Source organism: Gobio gobio, assembly GCF_949357685.1.
Source record: "Gobio gobio genome assembly, chromosome: 25".
NCBI classification, from domain to species: domain Eukaryota; kingdom Metazoa; phylum Chordata; class Actinopteri; order Cypriniformes; family Gobionidae; genus Gobio; species Gobio gobio.
This window is the reverse complement of record NC_137121.1, coordinates 1,182,676-1,210,036: the sequence shown is the minus strand read 5'-3', so window position 1 is coordinate 1,210,036 and position 27,361 is coordinate 1,182,676. Positions and strand designations below refer to the sequence as shown.

The window sequence follows — 27,361 nt, the reverse complement described above, 5'->3', positions numbered from 1 at the left end:
CTTTTCCCCGTGTTTATCACCACCTCATACATTTTTACATATTTTCCGCTTTTTCACACACAATCTGTTGCTCCATCAATGTTCAATACACACGTATATTGTCTGTATATCATGCATAGGAGTATGAAAAGCAAATTTTTCTTAAGGTGTGCCTTTAGCCCAGTTACCTACCTTCCAGTTTCCCTCCATTATTTGTTTACAGCAATATTATTATTATTTTGACAAACAGATAGCGCCGCGAACTTACCGAGATCGCTTGGTTTGTTGACCAATTCGATGTCTTTGTCGGATTCAGTAAATTTCTTCATGTCTTCTGACATATTGAACAACACCGATCTCTTCGACTGTTGTTGTCAGCCTTCAAATCTTTAGGGCAGTGAAGCTTTTTGAAACTAAGAATCAATTGAACCAGTTGCTTTGCAAAACGATTCAGTGTTTTGAAGCAATACTGGAAACGCAACACGCCGGTGACCCCGACTGGTCAAAACTGTGTCAATGCAACGAGAACAAACCATTTGAAAAATGTTTATTTATTTATTTATTTATTTATTTTTTGTTGAAAGTGTAGCCTAATATGTTAAGTGTGATTAACAAATTATATTTGTCATTAAACACGAAGTATTTATATAATGTGTTGTTTAAATAAACTGTAAGTTTATTTTGTGGAAAGCTTGGTTAATCGAAAGTCCTCCAATGCCTTTTTTAAGGTAAATGTAAATATTGTTCGAAACACAAGATGGTGCCAAATATCTGTCATAACTTGTTTGTATTGCAGTTTTTAAAATAATGCTTACACTAACAGGTAGGCTATGTGAGGCCACTCAGTGAAACCATTCACTCATACCGAATCTTGAGACCAAGTCTGCAAAACTACAAGCACATTATCTGCATTTATAAAAACAACATTTTTGCAAAAGGCTAAAAACAATTCTCTACATTAGACAAAGCACTCAAAACTAACTGCTCTTTTGTTTCATTTTGAAAACACTGGTATTCAAATGTCACTATCATTTCCCAATTACCGGCACCCATTGATTATGTTAAATAAATTATAGGCTATCTTCCGAAGATTTGTTCATTTGGCGCATTTTTTTATGTAGGCATATATAATGTTGATATGCAACTAGTAAATAAATTTACATATTTCAAATACTTACATATTTCAATTGTTTTTAGAGCTTTCTTGTTAATGTTACATGAGTTAGAAATATAAGGGCTAGTCTACATTTCAACTGAGATGAAGAAAGCAAACGCCGCGCGAGCGCCACTCCTTCCGCGACTGTGACGGCAGTTGAACACACACACACACACACACACACACACACACACACACACATTAGAGAGAATCTGAAAGTGAAGGTAAAACAGATCCGAGGAGAGAAAAAACACGGAAACAGCTCAAGGACGAAATAATAATAATTATAATACGTGTTTCTAGATGTGGCTTTACAGATGATAATATCTCCTGATTTAAGTAATCTCTTTTTCCTAACGAATCAACACAATATCTTTCGACAGAAATCAACCATTCTAGTTCTACATCAGTTGATGAGGAAGCGCTGAAGAGAACCACGGGTAAGTGAACAATATTAATATGATTTCATATCAGAAAGAATTATACACACTGGCTCGAGATTCCTCATATCTGGTAAGCGCATACACATCCTAAATCAAAGATGATGGAATGACTTTGTTAGAAATCTAGTAAAATATATTAATTTGGATTTTAATAGTTAACTCAGCATGATTTGTCCACACTAACCTTCTGTCTGTAAAGAATAGTGAACAGAGAAAAGTAATAATAAAGTTCAGAACTGTAGATCTGGCTTCCATTTGTGATTGTGAATTTTAATCGCAATAGCCACAAGATAGTTGGATTGGACGGAATTACAGGAAGTGGAATTTACAGATTTGACAGAAATGTAGTAGATAATGCATTTTGGGAAATAAAATATTCTTCCACTGCAGTCTATATATGTATCAAATATACAATGTAAAAAAATTCAGTTAAATTTATCGAAAAAAAAAAAAAAAAAAAAAAAGAGGAATCATGGTTGCCAGAAATGTACCGTAAAATACAGTAGCAACATTTTAGGTTTTACAAATTTGACTTACATTTTTCAGTAAAAAACAAACATATTTCATTAACTGATATAATGTTAATTAATAATATCTGTTCTGTACCTTTGTAACACACTGACAACCACCAATCACAGTGGAGATGAGAGTCGTAATGATGAATCAAAGCTCATCACAAGCAGCTTTACCACAAGCTGACACGGTTAATACTAATGTATAAACGTTTAACAGTGTCATTCACACAAACACCAACACACATGACGGAACGACATTAGAGCAAACCCTAATGTACATAACTGCTGAAAAAACAGAAACACTCAGAATTTCAACAAAATACATCACATGTGAAATGTCTCACAGGGAATCCTGGGAATGTTAATTTACGTTTTTTCACAGTGACTTGTTCTTTTTAATTTCCAAAAGATCTATTACAGTTATTCACCGTATAACTTATAGAACATTTCTGTTAACTGATTAAAAGGGTTTTTTGACTTCTTTTACCATAAAAATCACATTGATTTTTTACAGTGTAGAGAAGTAGCCAAGTTCTCTCTGTAAGGTCTATAAAACCTTAAAACTTTAACATTTATTTATACTTTTGTTTACTTTCAGACAAGCCTTTATCAATCAAAGTGTGTCTTTGTCAAACTAGAATTGCAATTCTGCATCCTGTTTGCCACCTCAATTCAAATTCAGCAAATGAAATGTAGAAATCATTTTCAATTCTATTCTTTATATTTCACACGCCTGGTTTATACTGATAGTTAGTGACTTAAATAATGTGTGTGTGTGTGTGTGTGTTAGTATGGATACAGTGGGAGTGAATGTGATTGAAACAGCGGCTCTAGGGAGACCCTTCCAGCTGGGGATGCTGTATGACTGCAGGAAAGATACTCTCATACCAGGTACACACACTTCTCGGCTTACTAATATAACCAAGGTTCCCTGAGAAGCAGGTCAACACCAGAGCACACAAATGTAACGACTATGTTTCTGAATATTGATTGATCTAAAATATGTAGACAACTAGTGTAGATAAAACATTTTCAGAAATTAGTGCAACGAATAAAATGGGGGAAACGAAAAACACGAAACTTGTAGTTTTGTACACTGGTAGGCTCATTTTATAAGATATTGTTTCATATATGTATGGGGTATTCCTCAACTAGTGTTGACAGCTCTGTAAAATAGCCTAGATTTGCCGTATTACAACCCCAAATCAGAAAAAGTTGGGACAATATGGAAAACGCAAAAAAAAAGAAATGATTTCTAAATTTACTTTGACTTGTATTTCATTGCAGACAGTATTTGACTTGTATTTCATATGAACACAGAATATTTCATGTTTTGTCTGGTCAACTTCATGTCATTTGTAAATATGCATCCTTTCCTGTCATTCAGACCTGCAACACATTTAAAAAAAGTTGGGACAGGAGCAATTTAGGGCTAGTAATGAGTAGGGTTGGGAATCGTGAGAAATTTTCCGGTTCCGGTTCCGGTTCTGGTTCCGGTTCCGCCTAACGATTCCGGTTCCGGTTCCGGTTCTGGTTCCGGTTCCGCCTAACGATTCCGGTTCCGGTTCTGGTTCCGCCTAACGATTCCGGTTCCGATTCCGGTTCCATTAAAATTATTAAACAAATAGTGGTAAAGGAAAAAGGCACAATACGCAACTCAAACAATCGATTTTGTGTTTATTACTTGCTCTAAAATTAATTTACAGGTTGGCAATGTCAAAAAAGTCCTGTACTGTACATATATTACAGTATTAATTAAGCCATTCTTGCGATACATTTTTTTTCAAATGAACACCTCTGAAATTGTCTTATTACATTTTATCTCTCTGTCACTGAATAAAACCAAGTTATAAATTATATTTATTAGTTATATTTATTAATTAGTTGTATATTAATTTAATAGTTATTCAGTTATTCAGTGAACTTTTAAATAAAAAATTGCAATTCAGCATTACAAAGGTAATTGTGCCTAAACGCTTACCTAAACCATGGTGACTCAACGGTTGACAAATATATATATATATACCAGACTATAGATCTGGTATAAGCCTGTGGCTGAGGTTGATTCTGTGCTGTAGCAAATGTTTTGTCAGATTGCTAGTGCAGCCTCCTTTGCATGTTATTAACTTTTCACATGTGTTACATTTTGCTTCATTATCATTCATTCTTTGGAAATTAATCCATACTTGTGACTTTCTCTTAGCCATGCTGGTGGTCAACAAGAAAATATCTGACGCAAAACCGTAAATGTGTAGCGCGAGGGCTTTCAGTGCTGAACTGCTGCACTCCTTGAAGCCGCAGGCAACGTAATTAATATTCATGATGAGGTGAGCCAGGGTTGCCAGGTTTTCACAACAAAACCAGCACAATTGCTATTCAAAACTAGCCCAAAACAAGCCCAATTGCGTTTCAGGGAGGCTTCTCCGGTAAAATTCGCATTTTCGGGGCTAAATATCACATAATTGGGGTCGCTTCAACCCGCGGACTTGAAACACAGCCCGCGGCAACAGTGTTTAAGTAGCCCAATTCCGCGGGAAAACCACGGCCTTGGCAACACTGGCTGTCACTCGCTATTAAAGGATACGCTTCCAGCGCTTCGCACACACATTGCACCAGAACCGTTTTCGGAACGAAACTTAGGAATTTCGCGCTGATCCGGTATTTTTCAAAAATCAGTTTCGGTTCTGCATAAGAACCGGTTCTCGGTTCCCAACCCCAGTAATGAGGTAATATGGTTAAATAATGATGTGATTTGAAACAGGTGATGTCAACAGGTGATTGTAATTATGATTTGCTACAAAAGCAGCATCCAAGAAAGGTCTAATCCTTTAGGAGCAAAGATGGGCCGAGGATCGCCAGTTTGCCAACAAATACGTGAGAAAATTATTGAAATGTTTAAAAACAATGTTCCTCAAAGAAAGATAGGAAGAGATTTGGATATTTCACATTCAACAGTGCATAACATAATTAAAAGATTCAAGGAATCTGGAGGAATTTCAGTGCGTAAAGGACAAGGGCGCAAGCCTAAGCTGAACAACCGTGATCTCCGATCCCTCAGGCGGCACTGCATCAAGAATCGTCATCATCTAGAAGCCATATCACCACATGGGCTCAGGACTACTTCGGCAAACCTTTGTCAAGTACCACAATACGTAGTTACATCCACAAATGCCAGTTAAAACTGTACTGTGCCAAAAGGAAGCCCTATGTTAACAGTGTCCAGAAGCGCCGTCGACTTCTCTGGGCTCGGGGCATCTGGGATGGACCATCACACAGTGGAAACGTGTACTGTGCTCAGATGAAGCAGTATTTCAGGTATTTTTTGGGCGGAATGGACGCTGTGTGCTCCGGACCAAAGAAGAAAAGGATCATCCAGACTGTTACCAGCAACAAGTCCAAAAGCCAGGGTCTGTCATGGTCTGGGGTTGTGTCAGTGCCCTTGGCAAAGGTAACTTGCACTTCTGTGAAGGCTCCATTAATGCTGAAAAGTACAGAGAGATTTTGGAGCATAATATGCTGCCTTCAAGAAGACATCTTTTCCAGGGACGTCCATGCATATTTCAACAAGACAATGCAAAACCACATTCTGCACACATTCTGCAGTCCTGGCTGCGGAGGAAGAGGGTTCGGGTACTTGACTGGCCTGCCTCAGTCCCGACCTGTCTCCAATAGAGAATGTGGACAACGAAGACCCCGAACTGTTGCCCACCTTAAGACTTGTTTGCAGGAAGAATGGGACAAAATTACACCTGAAACACTTCATCACTTGGTGTCTTCAGTCCCTAAACGTCTTTTAAGTGTTGTGAAAAGGAATGGCAACATTACAAAGTGGTAAATGCTTTACTGTCCCAACTTTTTTTGAAATGTGTTGCAGGTCTGAATGACAGGAAAGGATGCATATTTACAAATGACATGAAGTTGACCAGACAAAACATGAAATATTTTGTGTTCATATTGTCTGCAATGAAATACAAGTCAAAGTAAATTTAGAAATCACTTCTTTTTTTTTTGCGTTTTTCTGATTTGGGGTTGTATATACTAAACAGTACAATATACAGATAACATTTTTAGTTAGCCTAATTGTCAGAATCTATCGTACATGATGGAAAAAAATATCACAAACATGATGCTTAGCTTACATTTATGAATAAATAATGAAATAATATAGCATAATACAGTTTATTATGTAATTTAATTTTATTCCAAATGAGGAAAATAAAGTGGATTGAATCCAAGGAGCTCAAAAAGATTTGATTGAAAATACAGATAAGTCACTTGTAAGTCGCATTTTTATTACATTCAGAAACAATAAATGTTATAATGCACAAACATTACAAATACTATAAACATCTATTTTAGTTCCTCTCACCCCGAAACAAATCTTAAAATGTATCCATCAGAACAGAATAAGAATAAAGAACTAAAAGTAGCTAAACAGGCCAAAACAAACTGAAAGTAACTTGCGTTGGGCTGACGCAGCTTACCTCTCTCATTCGGCACAGATCCAAATGTTTCTATATTCACTATGTTTTTGGATGCTAAACTGTTATTTATTATGTAAACTTGGCTTTGTACTTCACGCACATTCCAATATAAGCGGAAACAAATCATCATGAGCAAAAATGTGCACAGTGGGCCGGCACGGATTGAATGGACTATTTAAATTGAGTAGTGTAATGTTTTAAATGTTTTGATTGACTGTACATTTTATTTTGGTAATGAACAGGCTGCAATATCAAGTTTGCAATGCTAAAATATGTAGTGTGGCGCGGTCGTCAAACAGAGGTGAGGGACCACAGTGACTGAGGTGAGAAGGGGAACGAGACACTATGGGGGAATGCCTCAGCGTGACTGGTGTCTGAAGCATGTGTCTAATGTGACAATTGCATTGGCTGGCAAAAGCCTATGATGTCTCTACCAGTGTGACCATGAGTATAAAAGGGTGCCTGAGGAACATGTCATCTACTTCTTCATCTGAAGAAGAAGTGGCAGGGACCTCGAAAAGCATGGCAATGAGATGCAGTGTCTCGTTCCCCTTCTTAGGGAGACGTTTGCTTTTCAAAAGTACCAGCAGGCTATCAGTAACATTATTCCCTACAGCCACTGCCCAAGCTACATACTACAAATGAGGACAGTCCCTGCAGGGCCAAGCAGTAGGCTTGGCTCAAGGGCAGAGCTCAAAGGCTTGGAATCATTTACCTACTGAAAGATTCCTTTAAAGGAATATGGCCAGGCTTGCAAAGAGACCTGGTCTGTTACTTCAGGGGGATTTAAGCCATCAACCCCTAGAATCACCAGGGAGGCTGACTCCTGCCATCCTAGACTACAGACTACAGACTACAACCTGTCTGCCTAAGCGGAATCTCCAGATTCAGCACTCTCACAGAGGTCTCCAATGGGAAGATATTGCGACAGGCAGTAACCACTTCATACCAGATTCCAGAGACGGAAGTGCTAGAAAGCAGAGACTCAGCATATCAACCCTCCAACTCAGTTCAGCCCGAAAAAGGGTTCTTCAGGACCTAGAGGGCACTAAAGTAGCACTGGGGGAGTGGAGTACTCTACATGACAACCCTCTAGAACGAGGGCAGTGCTGAAGCAAATATGTTGTTAAAGGAGGTCCCAGCAGGCCTGATACTGCAGATTGTGCTGTGCCCTATGGAGTAAAGCACTCTACAGTACGTACTGACCCTCTTTGTAATGGGAGTACTGGCTAATATACTAGACTTAACTTGTCAAGGAGGCTTGCAGAGAGCCTTGCTACTTGATACAAAAGTACACCAAATTCTAAGGAGTACTGAGTATAATGGCCCTTCTTGGCAAATGTATCAACCATGCTCAACCTTAAAGAGCTCAGGTGTAAGAAAAAGGAGGCTCGGATGGGCAGAGGCCTCAACAGGATGACTCTCTAGAATGAGAGGAGGCCTAACTATGTATTATAATAGGGACAGCCCTACCAAGGGGGCTCCCAGAGCCGAACCATCAGAAGGCAGATCTTATCTCATCCAATAACATAATCGGTCCAGCCCTAAGGCCTGAAAATTCACCCCAACCACTTATGTTAAAGGCAGAGTCAATCGATAGTGGGGGGGGGGGGTGTAGGAGAGAGGAAGAATGATGAATGATGTAACTTTTTTCGCCCTCAAAGGGAAGGAGGATAGGAATTATTTACCCTCTTCAACTCTAGTGTGCTGTGAGAGTCTAGATTGAATCACTTCCCTGACGTCATGTTTCTTCTTGCCTCACACCTCATCTGCGACCTGCTCTTCGGTGGAGGAGGGCGCGAGTGAAACGAGCCCTCTGGCCTCGTCTTTGGTCATGAGCCCGCGGGCAGTTTGGGCATGGACCTGGGCCAGTGCTGTATAAATGTTTTATTTGCTGCCGCTCACACCTTTGCCTCCTCACACTTATCGACCACAGCCTCAACGGATGGGCCAAATAGTTCAGAAAGCCAAATGGGGGTATCGAGGAGAAAGTTCTTCTCTTTTTCCCCGATGCTAGCCAGGCAGCATCTATGTAGTGGCCAGGAGAGTGAGATCTGTGGTGTAACGCAGCTCAGCCAGCACATCAGGGGAAAGACCCTGGTCGAGATCCATGTTCCTCAGCAGATTGGCTTGGTGTTCTTGCAGCAACAACATAGTGAGCAAAGCAGCACCAGCTTGACCTACTGCCACGTATGCCCTGCCATTTAAGCAATGTTGTTCTAATGGGCCTTAGAGAGCAGGGTCAGAGCCTTCAGTGACGATGTTTCCCCCTTTGAGAGATAGCTCACAAGTGTCTCTTCAATGGAAGAGACACATATCCGCGCTCAAGTAATCCCCTCGACATTCACATAATTTGAATGCTGAAATCGATGGATGCAGGCTGAATACAATAGGGCTGAATAATTAGCAGAATAGGGCTATCTCCATATGGATATTGGAAAGAAAGGGAAGGCTCATGGGTGTTGAGCGGTTATTTCCATATAGAAATCAGTAGTCTAGATTGCAGATCTAGTCTGGCCGAGGCGCGTTCCATAACGTCCAAAAACTCCTCATATGCAGAACAGGCATACTTTCCATAGTGATCGCTTACCAACACACTAAAAAGAAGGCCCCTGAAGACTTTTTTTTAAACACATGCACATGACACACTACAGTGGGGTCATTTAATCAATATTGAGTTGATAAACATAGATAATGACTGTACTGTATTAAACACTTATTGCAGGAATCACATTGTGGGATCCAGAGAAGCTACAGCAGAGTTTACGAGTCCGTCCCCAAATTAACACAGATTTCAATGTCAAAGCTTCAGACTCCATTGAGGACAAATCCAGCTTACTGAACATTGACGGCTCTCTGAAACTGAGTGTTTTAGGTGGACTCATCAATGTCACAGGATCAGCCAAATATCTCAACGACACCAAGAAGTCTTTCAAACAGCAGAGACTGACGCTACATTATCATTCAACCAGCAGGTTTGAAGAACTAACCATGAATCACTTGGCACCTGCAGATATAGTTCATCATGAGGTGTTTGATAATGACACAGCGACACACGTGGTGACAGCAGTGCTGTATGGAGCAGACGCCTGCTTTGTGTTTGACAGAGAAGTTTCCTCAGATGAGGAGATAAAGACAGTAGAAGGACAAGCAAAAGTGGCCCTTGAGAAGCTCAAATGCATTTCAGTAGATGTAAATGTTAATCTGAAGATGGATGACATTCAGAAGAACGCAGTCAAAAAATTCACATGCACGTTTTATGGCGACTTCCAGTTACCGTCTAACCCGACCTCTTTTGAAGATGCGTTGAAGGTTTTCTCTGATCTTCCAAAACTGCTGGGAGAAAAGAAAGAGCTGGCAGTTCCTCTGAGAGTTTGGCTTTATCCTCTGGACAAACTTCTCTCAAGAGCTTCAAAACTTCAGAAAGACATCAGCATGGATCTAATTATTAAAACCGAATCAGCGATTGAGAGTTTAAATACAACTGAGATGAAATGCAATGACCTTCTGAAAGATTTGCCTGCTTCAACTTTTGCTGAATTTCAGGATAAAATTCTGCAAATTAAGCAAAACTGCTACATGTACAAACTAAAACTCATGAAGAAACTCGGCTCTCTGCTGCCAAACATCCGTGGAGACGTGATGAAGGAAACTGACCTGAATGATCTTCTACAAGAACATAATGAGTCTCCATTCAGTGGACGAGACCTGGCAGAATGGCTGAAAGAGAGAGAAAGAGAGTCTGCTGTCATTAAAGTAATGCTCAGACAACTGGAGGGTGTTGAGGTAGAAAACAACATAGATGCCATCTGGATGGATCTGGAAGTTGGAAATCTGGTCTGTTACATGTTCACATCACTGAACTGGTTAGATGTTCTGCTTCATAAACAATCCACCTATCTGAGTATGTCAGCAAAAGGAGAAATAAATGAGAACAGTCCTGATTCAGAGCAAAAGTCTTGGCTCACTCCTGTGATCCACAAGACCATGAGGACCAACTTGATGATATTTAAGAACTTGATGGATTCAAAAGACCGTAAACCAGCCAAGTTCATTGTATCCTCAAAGGAAATGAAGAATAATCCTGGTTCCTGCATTCTGCTGTATGAAAGTGAATGTGATGAAGCTGTTTGCTTTATTCCTCCATCACAGCCAGCCTGTCCAATCACTGAAGAGGTCAAAGAGAATAGTCTGGTTCTGAAGGTTCCTCCCTCATGTCCTGCTACAGTGGAGCTCAGATTACTGTATAAACGGAAGCAGGACACACTCTGGACATCTAAACCTGTGATGAAGGATGAACTCACAGTTACTCTGACTGATCTGAGAGAAGAAACTGAGTATGAGATCAAATGTGCAGCGCTGGGGAAACTCAACTACACCGTAGACAGTGATGTCATCAGCGTCACCACAGAGGTAGGATGATCATTCATCAGCTGAAGAAAAAATACATGAGAAGCTTTGTGAGGATGAGTAATAGGTTTCTTCTAATCTTGATTGCTAATTAGTATCAAATGTTTTCTCCAGGGACGGGGCAGTTTGAGTACTGGTGAGTCATATATTTTTCCTGTTCATTTTGTGTGATATATTCTTTGTTGAATTGTGGCAGTCATGGATGAGGCTGTGAATTTGAGTGTTGCAGACATTGACTTTGAAGGAGAGTATCAGTCTATCCCCTCTACTTGCTCTGATGTTCGCTGGTCTCCAGGAGCTCCTCAATGTCTTTATCGGGGTGAAACTACAGTTCTAGGTGAATAAATTTACGTTACAGACATAATTCCAGTGGGTTGGTTCACTTCGTAGATTATGTTCAGGGGCACACGGGCGGATGATTAGGATGATTCCAAGAGATGTTATTGCTGGTTATTTAGAAATGCAGCAGTGCACTTCACAGTTTTGACTCATAGCACATCAGGAATGGCAAGATATTGTGCAGGCAAAATTAAGACACCAAAAAAGGAAAGATTAACATGAAAAAGAGGAGAGAGCAAGGCGGGGAGGCCAGCGAGTCACCCAGTTTGTCAAAGAAAGGTGATGTGTGTTCCTAGTTTTGTGCTATGAATCTGAAGCTAGCCCAAAGCAGTTTTAATTGTTTATCCACTGGAAGTTTAACTATTTCCAATTATATGTTTTTTTCCATGCAATCGAGTAATGTAGCACTGAGCTTCAAAAAAATATTGAAAATTATTTTCATCAAGACTGAAATTATATTCAGTCTTTCCGAAGCCTTAGGGCCACTTTCTGCGAGTAATCGATCAAAATGTACAATGTAGTACTAGTCGTATATATCTGCCTTAATTGTCCCGATATAGTTCATGAAATAAGCATTGTTGTTGGGGATCGCCCCACTGAATGGCAGTTCTTTAATGGTGTACTCTGATCAGGGAGGAGGTGTCATCAGATTTTGTTTCCACCTTTTAATAGTGCAAGTTTCAAACTTGTACACATGGCAGTATAGCCTAGAAATCTAGACACACCCTAGCGGCAGCAAATCTAATTTGCAGTGAGGGTAGTCTAGCAACTCTCCATAGACTTGCGAGCTGGAAAAACCAAACTCTGGTCAGGCCAATCACAGCGTGTATAGAGTCGGTCGGCGGGCTTAACATAATGACGGCAGAGTTGTGTCGGTTCTGCGTGCTACTGTAAACAAAGAAGCTGGCAAACAGCAGTCTTTCGAATCGGCTTTGGCCGCGACTGTGGAAGACTTTGACTTAAGATTTTCTTTGAGAAAAGAACAAAGAACGGCACTGAAGTTATCAACGGAAGATGTGTTCAGAGTTTTGCCGACTGAACACGGCGAAAGTTTAATCTATCAACTAGCTCCGCTTCACGTTGCTCTCTGATTGGTTGTAGCGCTATCCAATTGCGTGCAGAGTGAATCTGAAAGACAACTGTTTATCCCGCCCCTCGGATTGAGCCCTGCCAATGGTGAGTTCCCAGACCCAACATCTTGATGTGGCTCTGGCTTGTCAGGCTAATGGCAGTATACAACTGAGGTAGTTTCTGTAATAAGCAAATTCAACAGAAGTAAATAACTAAATGTCAAACTTAGATGTCCACATACTATTGTGATACAACAGTAAATTACAAATTAAACAATATTAACAGCTCTCTCATAGTCTGTGTAGTAGAATAGAAACATGGAAATAAACAGAATATAAAAAGAGCATATAAACAACGTAAGTTACATTACACCATCCAACAAATATAGAATATCTGAGAATCATAAACATAGCTGAACGAGGTATAACCAATATTAGTAAGATAAGCCGCGATGCTAGCGGCACTTTTGCATGCGTTTCCCGTGGCAAACTAATGTCATAAAGATTGTGAAACACCCGTGAGTCCGCGACTAACAGGCTTAATGCTAGAGACAGTAGTAGCAGTATAAACATCCAGTATTACAAACAAAGTCATAAATAAACTTACTGCGTCCATAACTTTGTCTTGCACTCAGAGATGCTGCACGGGTGGAAACTACGTCATATTCTGACCGATCCGTACACGTAACAGAGAACGCATCACTTACGCCAAAACTGTATCCACTAGAAACTGCGTAGTACGTTCTTTCCATATGTATGAAGTACTTTACGTAATACACCCTGAATAGATATAAAATACAAATATAATACTGAAAGCCATATAATTAAAGAATTCACCACAATTGTAATGATGTCCGATTTGTAAATTCATAATTTGAATTGGTTAATTTCAATGAATAGGAGAAACCCGTTGATAAAACCTGTCTGAATGATTCATTCATGTATATAAATATCTATTTGGTTTTTGCGTTCAAATCACTGATTGAATGATCCTGTTGCTGTTTTTGTAACAAGGCGTCAGACATGATAGGATCCATGTGCAGCTTTATTAAACAATCCTAGTCAAACAGGCAGAGGTCAATCACCAGCGATAACAATATCCAAGACAGAGCAGAATCATAAACAGGGACAGGCAAAGGTCAGGGAAGGCAGGAGACAAGGCAGGGTAAATCCAGATATCCAGGCTAAGACTCAACAGGGCAGGCAGCAAACAATAAAGATAGGAATAAACAGTCCAGGGTCAAACACAAGAATACAGATCACAAGGAAAATGTCATCCGGTGCAAAACAAGACTTCGCAATGTGTGAGAGTGTGAGTGTGTGTTTTATAGTCCAGGAGATGGGAATCAGGTGTGAGGGTAATCAGGACCAGGTACAGGGTTTATGGGAAATTAAGTCCATGATAGAGTTAGTACTCAGGTGAGGGAGCCCTCTGGTGGTGATCGGAGGGAGACGCAAAGGCCAATTTTAGCTAATTTTCACGTTTTGCAGGTGTGTTAAACATATTATTCACTCAGCTAATAATAATTATTATTATTAAAAATGTAGTGTTTGAATCAAATAAGATGCAGTTCCAGAGTTCCATATTTTGCACTTTGCCTGTGAGTGTTGCAAGTGTGTGTGTGTGTGTGTGTGTGGGTGTGGAGAGCCTTCAGTAAAACTTTATCAAGCAAAGAAGTACCTCAGACCAACAATGCCTGAGGAAAGACGAAATGGTCTGGCCATGCTGTCTAATTTGGCAAAAGAGCTTCATTACAAACATCTGATCAACGATTTAGCTGTGAGAAAAACAGCACTTGGCACTTGGAAATAAGAAATTGGAAGTTATTTTATAACACTTATAAAACCTCCAGACAGTTTAAATAGTGTTTGTGTGTGAGACGGTTTAATGGTGCTGGACTATATGTAGCATGTAATTATTTCTATATAGTTATTATGAGTGCATAATTTCAGTTAATTTAATAAACTGACAAATGTAGTTCTTCATTGTCTCTTATTGAATATATGCTTATAGATAATGATTGGTGTTACATGTGGCAAAAAGATAAGATAATTGGGGGTTGAGGCCTTGGGGCCCGGATTACAAATTAGCCAGGGGACCCAGAAACCCTAGCCGTGCCCCTGACATGTCTATGCCACGAGTCTCATGTGGACACATTGCCTATAATGTTTGAGTCTTTTGGCTTCACATTATGCCACAAATTCTGTCAGTAGAGCTTTAAGGGAAGGTTCACCCAAAAAAATCATAATTTACTCACCCATTCCAAACCTGTATTACTCTCTTTCTTCTGTGGAACATAAAAGAAGATATTTGAAGAGCCTTGGGAACCAAACAACATAAAACCCCATTGACTTCCATTGCATGGAAAAAAATAAAAACAAATAGAGGCAGAAGTAGAAGCACACAAACATCACTTCACACTTTGACTCAGGCAGAGGTGTGAATGCAAATGAGTGCGAGTGCAAAAAGGTGTTTAAATAACAGATTATTTTCATCCTACGAAACAATGTAGAGTTGAGCATTAAGTCACTGGCTTGGTCACAGTAAAAGCTGATTTTGGATTAACAAGGAAGTTTTCAGCTCTGAAACTTACAGGATGTTCTTATAGTATCATGACCTCATATATATGTCAAAAGCTCAAGGAAAATGTGATTTCTCAATTCAGGACCCCTTTAAATAATAATAACATAGAATTTTGTTTGTTGTTCATTAATCTTGTAATTATCATATATCAGAGACTTCTCACATATCAATTCTCATTTCAGATCCCTGTGGGTTGATCAATCAGGGGATGACCTGCTACTTGAATGCAGTTCTGCAGACGCTCTTCATGACAGATGATTTTAGGGATCGTGTGCTGAGGTGGGAAATATACTTCATGCTTTATAATTCAGTGAATATATCATAGTCATGTGTCCACTGTATTTTATTTATCATTGAGCTTTGTGTTTAGATTGAGGGATGAAGTCAGCGGTAAATCCTCAAAAGGACACTTACTGAAGGCGCTGGCTGATTTATTCTGGAGTTTACAGCATGAACGAACGGCTGTTTCCACAAGAGAGGTCACAAAGGCTCTAAACATCTCCAATGGTTAGTCTTTTTAATCGTTTTTGGGGTACATTTATTAAAACAGATGCACCCCTTTCAGGGTTTCTGTGGGTCTTAAAAACGTTGTAAGTCTTAATTTGATCTTGCACATATGAAGGCCTTAAAGATCTTAAATCAGAGCAGAAACTCTTAAATTCATAGAGTGATTATTGTTGTTGTTGACATTTATTATACCCATTCACAGACAGTGACACACACACTCATTGATCTCTGTTTCCTGTCCAAAGTCCTGTCTTTGGCTAGTCTTTATTCCAAAATGATGGCAGGATATTATTAAATTCTAATGAAAACAATTAGCAAATAGGATTTTCACATGATTTTTGGAACCTTCAAGATGTGCGAAAATAATATGCAACAATGTTAATCTTGCATCATCCACTCCCTTCTTTGACTGATAAGCAAATTGAAAAGGATCCAATAAATGTTGAGTTTTTGACACTACATAGCTTTTAACAAGCCTTTCAAAGCTTTCAAACATTGGCCGATAGTCACTAAGCTCTAATGGTTTGTTGATTTTAGGCATTAAAGGGTTAGTTCACCCAAAAATTTAAATTCTGTCATTAATTACTTACCCTCATGTCGTTGGACACCCGTCAGACCTCCGTTCATCTTCAGAACAGAAATGAAGATATTTTAGTGTAAATCTGATGCTCTGAAAGGCCTCCATTGGCTCAACTTTACACTCTCAAGACCCTTAAAAGACACTAAAGACTAAAGTTACAAAGTCCATCTCACTACAGCGGCTCTACAATAACTTTATGAATCGGCGATAATAGTTTTTGTGCGCAAAAAGAAACCCTAAATAACGACTTATATAGTGATGACGATTTCAAAACAAGGCATCATGAAGCTTCGAAGCGTTATGAATCAGCGAGCCGAATGATGATTCGGATCGCGTGTCTAACCGCCAAACTGCTGAAATTTGGCGATTCAAACCGCTGATTCGACTCGCTGATTCATAACGCTTCGAAGCTTCATGATGCCTTGTTTTGAAATCGTCATCACTATATAAGTCGTTATTTAGGGGGGTTTTTGCGCAAAAAAACTATTATCGCCGATTCATAAAGTTATTGTAGAGCCGCTGTAGTGAGATGGACTTTGTATCAACGTTTTTAGTGTCTTTTAAGGGTCTTGAGAGTGTAAAGTGCATTGTGCCAATGGAGGCCTTTCAGAGCATCAGATTTACACTAAAATATCTTCATTTGTGTCTGAAGATGAACGGAGGTCTGACGGGTGTCCAACCACATGAGGCTCAGTCATTAATGACAGAATTTTCATTTTTGGGTGAACTAACGCTTTAAAGGTGCAATAGGTGATCTGGGAAATGCTAACTTTATTCTGCACGTCCAAAGCCACACATGATAATAAACAGAAGAAACAGAAACAGATTAAATCATGTGTCATTCACCTGTGAGAAAACTTTACAGTACAGTTAGTAACAGTACTAACCGAACCAACGCAAACAACATTTTAAAACATTAATTAGACTGTGTAGTGACAAACCGTGTCAGTGTGTAATATCACTTGCATGACAGGGTTTCCAAGATGAGAGTCTGCTTGGCTCTGATGAGGATGGACAGATCGTAGAGCCTTTGCCAGTTCCACTTGATGTAGGTTAAGAGAGAAATTTAAGTTGTTGCTGTTTGCCTGCTATTCTCGCTCCATCTGCACAGCGTGAACGCGCTGATGATGTATGATGTGTGTGTGAACAGGCTGCGCAGTGTGTATGCAAACACACATTGACTGACAGGGAACACATGCTGCACTGCCACTAAAAAAACATCTTCCTCATTATCTTTGTCCTGATCTTGAAATCAAGAAACATTTACTATTTTTTGTGGTTGTTGCTGTTGTTTTTTTGTTTGTTGTTTTTTTGTCAAATTAATTAAAAAGTAATGGATGTCTGTCTGTTGTAAGTTATATTTCCAAACTTTGGAGTGTTGCTAAACTCACTAAGGAACATACTGACATATTGTATTCTCTTCAATTTATTCTTTAGATATAAAAAAGGTCTTTAAAAGTACCTTCATATAACCAACAGGAACCCTGACTTTTGTGCATAGTATTTAGTGCAAGAAGCTGGTATTCACCAAAACTAGTTTAAGCAGCAATTAAGTCACTCATTTCTATCCAGTGGATATTAGGATCCTAACAGGATGGACTCACTGTTTTCCAACATCACTTTACATCATCCTAATACTAAATTATTAATAAAGCAGTTGGTAAATTATAATTTACATAGAAGGGACATTTGTGTGATCATGACAGCAGTGAATCAGCCGATCGATCAAATTGTGGAGAAAATGTGCAGATGCATAGTGTAGTAAAGTGCTTTGGTTTCACTGGTTTTCTATTGGTCCAGACTCAGGGGAGTGAGGTTTATATGCACAGCTCTTACTAGCTGACCTCCGTTACACCGTTATCTAACAGCGGCACAGACCCTTACTCCAACAGAGGAATATTTATTCATGTGAGGGTTTGATTGACACTTAATTCCTGGGTCCTGATGCAATTTCAAATAAGTATGCTATAGTTTAGACAATAACCACTCAACATTTAGCACTGTCCTGCTCTGAGTGGGTCAAGTAGAGCCGGTTACTATTTGTGTAATTCTCTGATCTTCTTAATTTTAATTGTTTATGATTATAATTTTATTTTCACTGCTGAGTTTCTTGTATTTCACACAGTATATATGTTTGTTCTCCTCAATTAGTTCGTGAGCAGCAGGATGCAGCAGAATATCTGCAGATGATATTACACAGAGTACCTGAGCCATCAGAGGTACTTATAGACTCTCATCTATTACAGATCTGAATACAGTGTCAATATAATCACTCTTAACTGTGGAAATCTGTTTAACACTAGATCTTCAGAGGAATCTCAGTGACATCCACAGTGTGTTCTTGCTGCATTCACAACAATGAAGAGGAGACTGATTTTGTATCAATACCGCTGTCTATTGATGACAGAGGAACATGTGATGTGGTAAGAGAAACTGACTGACTTCAACTATCACCAGTTGAAATAAAGCTTGTGCACTTCAGGCCTGAGGATGTGAGAGATTACAGACAAACAATGAGTCAAAATCTGTCCAGTGTTATAAAAGATTTATAAAATGTTTAAACTGTGTCAGTGGTAAACTGCGATTCAAATCTTTCAACTTTAGAATGAAGCTTTGATGGAGTATTTGGGAATCCATGACATGAGCGGAGAAGATCAGCTGTTCTGTGTTACATGTGATTCAATGAGAGACATGGAAACGGCAAGTATTACTTGATTTTAGAATATTATATCTATTAATAAATAATAGTGCTGATAAAAGAGGTTTTATCCACTTAAATGCATTGCAGAGGCTATTTGCACTAAGTGTGTCATAAAAGTGTAGTGTCTGTATCCCTGAAGCCCACCCCTAACCATAGGCATCCGGATCCTGCTGATCAGTAAACATGTTCTCGAAGGTCCAGGAATAAGCCACGGTTTTGAGCACAGAAACCATATGAGCTGCATGTCACACTCAAAGAGCCAATCTAATCAATGCAATTTCATTAAAGAACCATTTATTTCAATGTTTTATTTCAATTATTAAAACATTTTTCTTTAATATTAACACTTTGAGCTGATATGCGGTGGGAATATGGAGAAGAATGGGATAATGAAAAAGCAGATTTGATCTTGTGTGTGTCATGTCAAAAGCTCAATCCACTATTCTTACTCTCTTTATCACTCTAACACTGATCAAATCAGTTTATTTTGTAAATAGTGTGGCTCAGGTTAGTGTGAATAACCTTTGATACAGCAAATGTATTTATTTTCATGAAATTATATTTGCTGTACATGCAAATCTTGTACTTGGATTTTTTGAGAAGTTACAAAGTCTTTGAATTAGTAATTACAAACAAAGCAAAAATGTATATTGATACAGCTAACTTATATAGCAGTACAGATATACTCAAGGGTATGTAATTGTGCATTTAAAATACCTTTTTATTTACAGAGAAATGACATTAAAAAGTGGCCGGACATTTTGACTCTCCAGCTGAAGAGATTTGAGATGGAGTTCATCAGAAATAAACTTCACTACTGGAAAAATGAATGCAAAGTTAACATTCCTCCAAATCTTCAGGTACAAAATAATATATTTTTGTGTATACATTGTATATTTTGTTTAAATAAAACTGTAATTTATTCACAGCATGCTCTCGTCTCAACAGGTTCATTCAGTGATGTATGAGTCTTCCCCACAGTATGAGCTTTATGCCATCATTAATCACTACGGCTCATTAGTCAATGGTGGCCGTAATGATGCAGTCATTAAAGATGAGAAAGGAAACTGGTATCATTTTAATGATCAAACTGTTACAAAGGTGAGTTTTCATGTTCTGATATCTGAAATATTTCAGTACAGGAGCACAATTAGAAATAACTGTTGTTGAAAATAAGTAAAATATTGTATATTTCAGACCTTTCTGTCACATGATTTACTAATTTATCAAGTCCCCTTTCCTCTAGATTCATAATCCAGAACCTCAAAAGATCCCTGACTGGTAATATTCTTACATTATAAATCACAAAGCATGCACTTTTAATTAAACTGAAGTCTGTTAATTTAAAGAATTGTAATCAAATGCCTCAAGACAGTAACTCTATATAAAGCACTGTGCAGATAAATGTGTCCTCCAATAAACATGACTGTGCCACTGAAGTGAACATGCAGAATCTCTGACGGTAAATGTTATATATGTTTGGACTTGTGTACCAAATATTCATGAAAATATTTCTTATCCACAGCTCTACGTCTGCGTACTTACTGATGTACAGAAAAGGTGAGTATTTGATTTGGTGCTGCGCTCAAACTAAAATATCATGACAAACATACAAATACATTCATCCTTACCAAACAAAACTGTATATGTTATCAAACTGTATATAATTTCCAAATAATACAAATAAGCTATTGTGATCTCCATTTGAAAGTGACAGAAGAAGCTGCTGCTCCAGGACGAGATGAAAGATCAAAAACACACACTAATGAAGGCAGAAGGTAGAGATGCTTATGCATTATTATCATTATAATACAGCAAATATTTATTAAGGCATATTTAGCTGAGACGTTTCACAGAGGCGTACCATTTAATTCTATGTTGATTTATGTGTAACTGGAATACGTGTACTGAAACACAATCTCTATTGACAATGTAAGGTAACTTTCATAATGACATTTTCTGAAAAGTGCAAAAACTGTATTTTTACCTGTAGAAGCAATGATCCACAATTAAAGAACCCTGACCAACATCATCCCAGAGTGAAGGTACAGTATGTGTACATCAATATGAGCTCAAGTCTTAGAGGTGTGTGTGTGTGTGTGTGTGTGTGTGTGTGTGTGTGAGAGCTCAAGTGTTAGAGAGATCTGTGTGTGTGTGTGTGTGAGCTCAAGTGTTAGAGAGATCTGTGAGTGTGTGTGTGTGTGTGTGTGTGTATGCTCAAGTGTTAGAGAGATCTGTGAGTGTGAGTGTGAGTGTGTGTGTGTGTGTGTGTGTGATGGGTAGATTTAGGGGCAGGGGCAGTGTGTGTGTGTGTGTGTGTGTGTGTGTGAGATGGGTAGGTTTAGGGGCAGTGTGTGTGTGTGTGTGTGTGTGTGATGGGTAGGTTTAGGGGCAGGGGCAGTGTGTGTGTGTGTGTGTGTGTGTGTGTGTGTGTGTGTGTGTGTGTGTGTGTGTGTGTGTGTGTGTGTGTGTGTGTGTGTGTGTGTGTGTGTGTGTGTGTGAGCTCAAGTGTTAGAGAGATCTGTGTGTGTGTGTGTGTGTGTGTGTGTGTGCGTGTGTGAGAGCTCAAGTGTTAGAGAGATCTGTGTGTGTGTGTGTGTGAGCTCAAGTGTTAGAGAGATCTGTGAGTGTGTGTGTGTGTGTGTGTGTGTATGCTCAAGTGTTAGAGAGATCTGTGAGTGTGAGTGTGAGTGTGTGTGTGTGTGTGTGTGTGTGATGGGTAGATTTAGGGGCAGGGGCAGTGTGTGTGTGTGTGTGTGTGTGTGTGTGTGAGATGGGTAGGTTTAGGGGCAGTGTGTGTGAGTGTGTGTGTGTGTGTGATGGGTAGGTTTAGGGGCAGGGGCAGTGTGTGTGTGTGTGTGTGTGTGTGTGTGTGTGTGTGTGTGTGTGTGTGTGTGTGTGTGTGTGTGTGTGTGTGTGTGTGTGTGAGCTCAAGTGTTAGAGAGATCTGTGTGTGTGTGTGTGTGTGTGTGTGTGTGTGTGTGTGTGTGTGTGTGTGTGTGTGTGTGTGTGTGTGAGAGGGGTAGGTTTAGGGGCAGGGGCAGTGTGTGTGTGTGTGTGTGTGTGTGTGTGTGTGTGTGTGTGTGTATGCGTGTGTGTGAGCTCAAGTGTTAGAGAGATCTGTGTGTGTGTGTGTGTGTGTGTGTGTGAGCTCAAGTGTTAGAGAGATCTGTGTGTGTGTGTGTGTGAGAGCTCAAGTGTTAGAGAGGTGTGTGTGTGTGTGTGTGTGTGTGTGTGTGTGTGTGTGTGTGTGTGTGTGTGTGTGTGTGTGTGTGTGTGTGTGTGTGTGTGTGTGTGTGTGTGTGTGTGTGTGTGTGTGTGCTAAGTAAGTATGTAAGTAAGTGTGTGTGTGTGTGAGAGTGCTCCTGTATGAAACCTTATAATAAGATATATGACATTTAACCTCATAACGTGGAGTTTCTGTCCTGTTCTGTTTTATTAGAGTCAGCCAATGATCAGTCCAAAGAGCAGAAAACAGAGTCACTCCTCAGGTAAACAAGTGTGTTCATGACATTTAAATGAATTACTGTAGATGTGAATTAGAGATTGAGCTTGTGTCATTTGAAGAAGCTCTATATGAAATCCTGAATCTCATTGCTTGTCATATTCAGCCACTTAATCAAATCACAAACACACGTGTCTGCTGTTTATCTTTTACTCAAACTCATGTGACATAAAAGTAACTTTAGTTCAATTTCGAGGGTTTTCTGTTCTCTAACATCTAAACAATTCTTAATACAGATTCAGTATATGTGCAAAATAAATGTCACTCATGCATTGGCGTCAGAACTGTTGTATGTGGGTGGGACAAGACCCAATCAGAAGTTCAGTAAACAAGAACATTTGAACTTTAATATAAATGGCATCTACTCCAGTAAAATATTCCTGTCTGAGGACACACACTTTGTTTTGCTTCCGACGCCCCTGCACTCATATAAATATAAATGACCAGCATGTGATGTGAAAGTATCTGAACTGTGTTTGTGTCTGTGTAGTATCAGAGTCCTCATCAAAGATGCTCAAACTGAGACTGAAGGAGGAGTTTCAGTATCTGAAGGAGGATAAATCACCTGGAGAGAGAAGACGACTACTGAACCATGTCTTCATTGAGCCCCACATCACAGAGGAACAGGATTCTCACACCAGGGATAAAAGACTGATCAACATCTTTGAAGGCCAGAATATCAGGACAGTTTTGATGAAGGGTGAAGCTGGCATTGGAAAATCTGTGACTGTGCAGAAGTTCATCCTGGACTGGGCTGAAGAGAAGTCAAACCCTGAGATTGAATATGTATTACTGATCCCTTTCCAGAAGCTGAACATTATCAAAGAGACGGTGAAGGAGTGTAGCTTCATGGAGCTTCTGCAGCGATGCTTTAAAAACACTGAACATCTGAAGCCCACTGACTCTGACAGGATCATGCTGATCTTTGATGGACTACATGAGTTTAAACTCCCTCTGGATTTCAAAAACACAAAGAGCATTACTGATCCAAACAAACCAGCCTCAGTCTCTGATCTACTGATAAACCTCATCATGGGAAATCTGCTTCCAAACGCTCAGATCTGGATCACCAGCAGACCAGCAGCAGCCAATCAGATTCCTGCTGAATATATTGATCGTGTGACAGAGATCCAGGGCTTTAATGATGAACAGAAGGAGGAATATTTCAGAAAGAGCATCAGTGATCCGATTATGGCCAATAAAGTCCTCAGTCACATCCAGAAATCACCACCACGCATCAACAGCATGTGTTATTCACCAGATTACTGCAGAATCATCGCAGCGATTCCAGAGGAAATGATCAGAACAGGTTCAGATTTCCCCGAGACTCTCACTCAGATGTACAGCAGATTTCTGTTAGCTCAGACCGAACCGAATCGAGAGAAGAAGAAGACCATCATAGCTCTGGGGAAAATAGCGTTTGACCTGCTGGTAAACGGAAGCTTTCTCTTCAGTGATGAAGATTTGAAGAAATGTGGCATTAGAGACGAAAGTGATGTGACAAACTCATTGATCATAAAAGTGACTGAAGACCAAACCAAGTCCTTCTGTTTCATGAATCACAGAACACAGGAGTTTCTGGCAGCTCTATATGTGACTGAGATCATTAATGGAGGAAATACAGTCCGTGTCAGAGATCTCTCCAGCCTAAAACTTGAATTTGGAGAGCTGAGCTTCACAGACTACAGCTCGCTCGGGAAAGTGCTGAACATCGCTCTACAGAAACAGATGGATCTCTTCTTCTGCTTCTTACTGGGTTTGACACTGGAGTCCAGTCAGAGAGCTTTAAAAGACCTCCTGACACAGAGAAGAAGCAGATCTTCATCCAGTCAAGATGCAGTTCAACACATCAAAACCATGATCATGAATTCCTCTTCAGAAAATGCAGTTGAAATCAGTCTCCTGTTTGATGCTTTGAGAGAGCTGGATGACCGTTATCTAATCCATCAGATAAAAACACATCTGAAATCTGGACTCAGACTCTCTCCTGCTGAGTTTTCAGCTCTGATGATTGTGCTTCTGAACCCAGAACAGCAGCTGGATCAGATCTCCTCAATCAGAAGACCTGAAGCTTCGACCAGTCATCAAATCATCTGGAGTAAAAAAACAGATGTAAATAAATGGAGTAATGCATGAATATTTGTATATAAATGTTTAAGATTGATATTTCGATTGACATGTTTCTCATTATACAAATGCTTACATATAAAACATTATACAGGATAAATATACAATTCACTACAGAACAGACTTTAACAGCCTTAAAGGTGAACTATGTAAGATTTTTGCAGTAAAATATCCAAAAACCACTAGGCCAGTGTTATATATTTTGTTCAGTTGAGTACTCAGAATATCCCAAATGTTTCCAACTATTTGTAAATCGTGAGAAATTGCTATTTTAACCGTGGAACCGGGACGTGTGAGCTATGCTTTTGAGGGAGTCGCCTGTCGATTGCATCATATCTGCGTCACCCTCGGTTTCCGGTTTTATTTAGCAGAAACGCTGTACTCTCACTGCAGTGTGAATGTCATATAGCAGCTGCCGAGCGAACGTCATAACTTTCTTTTCAACACACTCAGATATATCTAATACGATAAACAGAGCTGCTTTACCTCATACTCATGACTGGAATAGAGGAAGTGGCGCCGGCAACCGTGTCATAATAAAAGTCCCGCCAGCGACTATGCCATAATAACAGTCCCGCTCTTCAATCGCTCCTGTGGCCTTGCTCAGCTCCACAGCTCGGTCCTGCTCTGCTTCAGACTACAGTAATGTTAATAATAACATCCATGAACATCATTTCTGCCCGAGTCCTATCCTGACTGTTTTCCACCGGCTGTGAGCTGAAGACCACATGTCCCAAGATTCTGCGCTCAAACGTGGCGTCATCAAACTACGCCTTTGTTTTAAACAGGCGACCTCTAGTGGACGGAAAAGTTACTGTGTAGATTTAATGATTTTGATGATTTTTGCATCTGATTTTAGAATGTGATCTTTCAATGTGTACAATTTTCCAAACTGTTGTTGAATTAAAAATGTTCACCGGATATTAAGAATCTAGTATGTGTAACAAAATATATATATATATATATATTTTTTTTTTATCAACTTTTGTTGTTTCTCCAATTGCATTAACTATTTCCCTGCCAAACACATCATTTTCATTTTTGCGTGTGTTAGACTAATCAATAAAGTTTCGTTTGTATTTAAAGATGAGTGTTCATGTGTTATGTGCTTACAAATTGAATGTCTTAAACTGCTGATCTATGTTCCCTTGCTATTAAATAGTGTTTCACTATTGTGTGAATATTAATATCCGCTGCAGAGTTGATAGTTATAATAATTAACTTTCAGCTAAATATTATAAGTTTCCCTTATACACGTCTTACGATACTGTGAAAAATTTGTATTATAAAATAATATTTTAGTCATATTTTCATTATTGTAATAGTTTTTAAAACATTGTAAACTTCCATCCATTAGCCCAAAAAAACGGATACTAATGGCTTTGGTCAAAAGGAATTCTGAGTGTAAGCCTTTTCAGCATTTTGGTGAAGCTCTCTTAATTTATTGATATCTCATTTCAAATATGACTCCATGAATAATTTTATCTGACTCCAATCTTATGTGACTCCATAAAATGTGTTACGTTTAGAGTTTATCAGCTGATTTTACGATTAGTTGTGATTTAATTTAGGTTGTTGATTTTCTTAGTATCTTCTTAGTTTTCAAATTCATTCATCAAGAGACCCAATATCGCACAGAACAGACGCGTCAGGACCGCGCATTCACGAGCATAAAATGTTTACTTCTGATATTAGTCAGAGGATGCAGAGTGGATATTTTACCTTTAAGTGGTTGCGCATGCTCACTCAACAAAAAGTGTAATTTTAGTAATACCCACGAAAGCCACTGCAACCTGCTAATCCAGCGATAGTCAGAAATCAGATTATCTTGTACTCTGCGCCCCATGCTTCAGTCGTGCCGTCCTCGGTGTGATCTATCATAACACTAGAATTTGCGGTAATAAAGGACTCCATATCGATCCATACTAGAATAATGATTTCAGAATAATACAAGATAAATCAAGATGAACATTTATTTTGGCCAGACAGGAAAATAATTAAGCAAGAATCCATGGTACACAACTGATCAGCGTAAAAACAAACACAATCGCAAAGCAATATGAAAATAATTTCAAAGAGTCATCATGTCTGGCACACTACATGCAGTGTGTGTGTGTCTCAAAGACACTGATCCAGCACCACATGGGGGTTCTGGCTACAGAATATTTCCCCTGACAGCTCTGTTACCCTTCCTTATATACTCAGACTAGAACAAAAGTCAAGTCAAGTCAAGTCAACTTTATTTATATAGCGCTTTTAACAATGTAGATTGTTTCAAAGCAGCTTTACAGTGTTAAACAGGAAAATAATGCAGCATAATTTTATTCAGCCATATAGCCATTCTGGAGAAAACGGTGATGTCATCAGTTCATTTCAATTATCATACAGTGACAGTGTGGGCTTTAGATCAATAATTAGATCAGTAATTTAGTTTAAATGGTTAATTTAGTTTATTATTTAGATTTATTTCGATGTTTAGTTGAAAAATGTAATGTCCCCAACTGAGCACGCCAAGCCAGAGGCAACAGTGGCAAGAAACCCAAACCCCATCAGGAGCAGAATGGAGAAAAATAAACCTTGGGAGAAACCAGGCTCAGTCGGGGGGGCAGTTCTCCTCTGGCCAATTAACAAACAGCGTATGATTATTATTCTGGCAACTTTACAGCTCAGAGGTCATAATAGATCAGAATATTCGAGGGACCGGGGGCAACATGCTGGAGACGGGTTTATTGAGGATGACATATCTACACTGTAAAAAAAAACTTACATTTTTTAGTTATCTTTTTGCTTTGACTCAGTTAAGTTTTATTAACTTAATCTACAAAGTATTTTCAACTTAAAAAGTTTAGTTGATATAGGTAAAATAGTTGACCCAACAACTTATTTCAAGTAACTTGTACTTGCAAAGTTTAGTTGAAATATGAAAACTTACATTTTCAAGTTATCTGTACTAAACTTTTT

At 39.1% G+C, this 27,361-nt stretch overlaps 1 protein-coding gene across 1 annotated transcript; it reads left to right on the top strand.

Moving 5' to 3' along the window:
• The first annotated feature begins 1,309 nt into the window (after positions 1-1,309).
• On the top strand, positions 1,310-25,314 carry LOC307122290 (uncharacterized protein). The gene is made up of 18 exons (XM_079810338.1): positions 1,310-1,575; positions 2,884-2,984; positions 9,303-10,990; positions 11,102-11,123; positions 11,217-11,324; positions 15,163-15,259; positions 15,351-15,487; positions 18,219-18,286; positions 18,371-18,490; positions 18,672-18,767; positions 19,500-19,628; positions 19,717-19,869; positions 20,015-20,049; positions 20,294-20,328; positions 20,480-20,546; positions 20,762-20,813; positions 22,211-22,259; positions 22,764-25,314. Exons 2-18 carry the CDS (start codon positions 2,885-2,887, stop codon positions 24,407-24,409), a joined length of 4,602 nt encoding a protein of 1,533 aa, XP_079666464.1. The 5' UTR covers positions 1,310-1,575; position 2,884; the 3' UTR covers positions 24,410-25,314.
• The last annotated feature ends 2,047 nt before the right edge of the window (positions 25,315-27,361 follow it).

Excerpts from the sequence above, each read along its gene's own strand:
- LOC307122290 (XM_079810338.1), top strand. The coding sequence starts at position 2,885 with ATGGATACAGTGGGAGTGAATGTGATTGAAACAGCGGCTCTAGGGAGA. Across the intron at positions 10,991-11,101 it reads TCATCAGCGTCACCACAGAG|GGACGGGGCAGTTTGAGTAC; the intron begins GTAGGATGATCA and ends TGTTTTCTCCAG. Across the intron at positions 20,814-22,210 it reads AACATCATCCCAGAGTGAAG|AGTCAGCCAATGATCAGTCC; the intron begins GTACAGTATGTG and ends CTGTTTTATTAG.